This window comes from Antrostomus carolinensis, unplaced genomic scaffold (genome assembly GCF_000700745.2).
Source record: "Antrostomus carolinensis isolate BGI_N321 unplaced genomic scaffold, ASM70074v2 Scaffold56294, whole genome shotgun sequence".
NCBI classification, from domain to species: domain Eukaryota; kingdom Metazoa; phylum Chordata; class Aves; order Caprimulgiformes; family Caprimulgidae; genus Antrostomus; species Antrostomus carolinensis.
Genome location: NW_010311135.1, coordinates 3,078 through 6,521, shown reverse-complemented (window position 1 = coordinate 6,521; position 3,444 = coordinate 3,078). Strand labels below are relative to the sequence as shown.

The following is a 3,444-nucleotide window of genomic DNA, read 5'->3' as shown; positions in this document are numbered from 1 at the left end:
GGCGGCGGGGCAGTGTGCGCCTGTCCGGCGCTGGCTGCAGCAGCGCGGTGTGCTTCTGCTTTGTTACAACTTCCAGAAAGTCTGGAGTTTCTGGGGGGCTTTGGGGTTTTTTTAATTGTTGTTTTGTTTTTCCTCTGGGCTGCTGATCTCTGCTTTTCTGCCCCCATCCCTTCCCTTTCTTCCTCTGCTACCTGGCACCGAGTGTGCCTTTGTTTCTTCTAGCCTCAATGTTGTCCCGCTTTCCTGAAGCTTCTGCAGAACAACTTGCAGCATGTACCTTAACAGGACGGGGTTGGCAAAAAAAGAAACTCCTTTGGTAATTGCTCAGAGGTCTTTTGAAATGCTACTGTTTGTTTTCTTTCTCTTCTAGATTATTTATGCAAACCTGAAGACAACATTTACAACATTGACTTCACCAGATTTAAGATCCGGGACCTTGAAACTGGAACAGTGCTGTTTGAAATTGCAAAGCCATCTCCTTCAGGTATGTCCCACTAATATTGCAGGGAGGCTAGAGAGACTGGGGGAGCTGAGAAAGTGCATTGCAGGACACATGCAATCCAAGCAGAAAGTTCCTTAGATATGTCCTGGTGACTAAATTCCTTTCCTTTAAGCATTGGACTGAGAAACTTGTAAAAATGTGAAGTGATTATTGTGAGATGGGGGAGTATCATCAACTGCAGATCTTCCCTCACTGGCTGATACAGTTTCTTTCATGTGCTTTGGCAATTGTGAGAAGGGATATCCTTCCTGTGAGGTTGAGGGTGGTTATTTCAGCTCCAAAGCTGCCACCAAGGCTGTGCCAGCTATCACAGCAGATCTTTTCTTTATTACTTAGTGCTAGTATGACTCTCAGACCTATTATTAAACACCTTTATATTCAGTCCCTGAGTAATAGCCAGCTTGTCCTGATGCACCCGCTAGCCAGTGTTACTTTATGTTTATGCTATTAGCAGAATAACTCTGAGCTGGTGCGTTTTCTAGAGCAAGATGATGAGGATGAAGATGACAGCAGTGAACTGGACGCTAGTGCAGGCCGCTTTGTTCGTTACCAGTTCACCCCAGCATTTCTCCGTCTTCGGACTGTCGGTGCAACGTGAGTATGAGTTCAGAGAAAGAAGGGAGAATCAGATGTTTACAAAGCATCACTTGACAGTTTATAACAAAACTGAGTCAAAGACTAGAGAGAACGCGTCTTACACTACAAATGTCAAAGTCTCTCTCTGCGATGATCTGTTCGATTCTTGTGTAGCCTTGGGTCCAAGGCTCTGTTCTTCCCAGTAGGAATGTTTCTTAGCTGTTTTTTTTCTTACTTTTTGGATGCAGAGTGGAATTCACAGTGGGAGAAAAGCCAGTGTCAAACTTTCGAATGATTGAGAGGCATTACTTCCGAGATCGCTTGCTGAAGAACTTTGACTTTGATTTTGGCTTCTGCATCCCCAGTAGCAGGAACACATGCGAGCACATCTATGAATTCCCTCAGCTCTCAGAAGACCTTAGTAAGTATCTCCTTTGCCACACTGTGGCGTTTCATTTGTGTCTGCATATGCTCATTTTCTATCTCTCTGTACTTGTAAAAGAAGTTGTGACTGGGATGGGGAGGGACAGGAATAGGTAGATGCAGGTTCCTGGTTTAAGCTGTGTGTAATCTTGACTGAATTACAGATTTGTGCTGCAAATTATCCTTCTTTGAAAATAAAAGCCTAAGACAACCTGTGTTGTCAAGTCACAGGCTGCAAGAACTGATCAGAGTCACAGGGCTGACACGCCTGATGCCTACAGTGTAGCCTAGAAGATAACAAACCCCTAAAAAAGGGTTCTCTTGGTAGCCATGCATCTGTTTTCAGCATTTGCTTGTTACAGCTTGAGCCTCCTGCATTGGAACAGAACTGGCTCTTCTCTGAGGAGTGTGTTTTTGAGCCTACCAAGATCTCTGCAAATACACATTGTGCAGGGTATGTTTGGTCTCAGGGGATGGAGAGAGCAGGAGGATGTGGGCCCTTCTGTGGGTGCCCAGGTGCCTGTGTGAGTGTGGGGAGTGCCACTGCTTTTTCATTTGTGAATTGCTACCTCTCTGCTTACAGATGTGATTGCTGCTCTGCTCTAGTTGTGGCTCTGACAGCTTCTGAGGTCGTTTTGTGTGAGATTATTCCATCCCCATTTGTTTGCTTTTGACAGCACTTGTCCTGTTAATAGGAAGAATAGGAGGGGGCAGGCCAGAGCTTTTGAAGCGTGCTCAGCAGAGCAGTTTGCTTCTCTTACTTGGGTAGGGCAGAGCATCAGCCTGGTAAATCCAGCAGAGCGGCAAAGTCCTTTTTACTCTGACTTTGTGCTGTCCAGTGGAGTGTGGCAGGCTTTTGAATGTAATTGAGCTTTCTCTTTCACAGTCCGTCTGATGGTTGAAAATCCATACGAGACCCGCTCAGACAGCTTTTACTTTGTGGACAACAAGTTGATTATGCACAACAAGGCCGACTATGCTTACAATGGAGGACAGTAATCATTCTGTGTCCACTGGATGCTGTGATGCTGTTAACCGTTCAGATATCCAGGAGTGGACTGGAGTTGCTGTTTTGTGCAGCACGGCTTTTTGCCAAACCTTTTCTCCTTGCATGAGGCTGAGAACATGAAGCAAAGACAACAGCTCATGAAAGCAAAGGAAATCTCCCTGCAACACTTCTCTGTCTGACACTCGACGTATCCTGCCTCTCAAGTCTCTCTTTCTGATTTTCTTCTGGTACCTTGGTTAGGTCATGGATCAGAGGCGCTGTTAGAAAATTCTTGCTGTTACAGTCTTTATAGTTGGTTGCACTTTTAGTGCTTCTGATGTTTCACCTGTTTGGTGACTACCCTCTTTAAAGAGATCAGATTGTTTGAGTAAGCTATTTCTTAGCAGGAAAATTTTCCCCCTTCAAGTAGCCAATGATGCCTGAAGAGCAGATCTCTTCTTCAGTTGGATAGATCATCTCTTTAGTGCACAGTGGTTTAGTTTGTAGCATGGCTGATACTGCTTTATAGGGTGCATCCCAATATTCTCCAGTGGGAAAGAAAATAAGAGACTAATTCAGCTCCTGAGCAGTGCAGGACTCTTCCTTCTGTCTCCAGGGGCCTGAGCTGCCCCTGGGAACAGCTTTATCTGTGTCTTGCCAGATATTTCAGTAGAGATACGAGATAGAGGGGGGAAAAAAGGGGCTTTATCCAGGATGGTCATCGAGTCAGTCTGACAGCATTTCTATTTGAACTCTTGTGAGCAACTTGTTGGATTTTGAAGCTCAGGGGTCAACCTTAGAGCTGCAGTTAATCTCACTATATTTACCATTTATCCTGCTTCCTTTTGTGTAGGAATTTTGGCTCTTGCTGCAGAATGTATTGCTTTTTAGATTGTGCACGTTGTCTGTCTAGCTGGGCTGGAGGGGAGTTGTCGGTCTAGTGGGGCTTGAGAGT

The 3,444-nt window shown here is 45.2% G+C and overlaps 1 protein-coding gene across 1 annotated transcript; it reads left to right on the top strand.

Annotated features, from left to right (window-relative positions):
• Positions 1-370: 370 nt before the first annotated feature.
• LOC104519457 (protein unc-119 homolog B) lies at positions 371-3,075 on the top strand (the record flags this gene model as incomplete). Its single annotated transcript, XM_010166619.1, has 4 exons — positions 371-484; positions 985-1,096; positions 1,327-1,499; positions 2,388-3,075. Coding segments are annotated over 4 exons (512 nt in total), but the record flags the coding sequence as incomplete, so codon positions are not given.
• Positions 3,076-3,444: the final 369 nt, after the last annotated feature.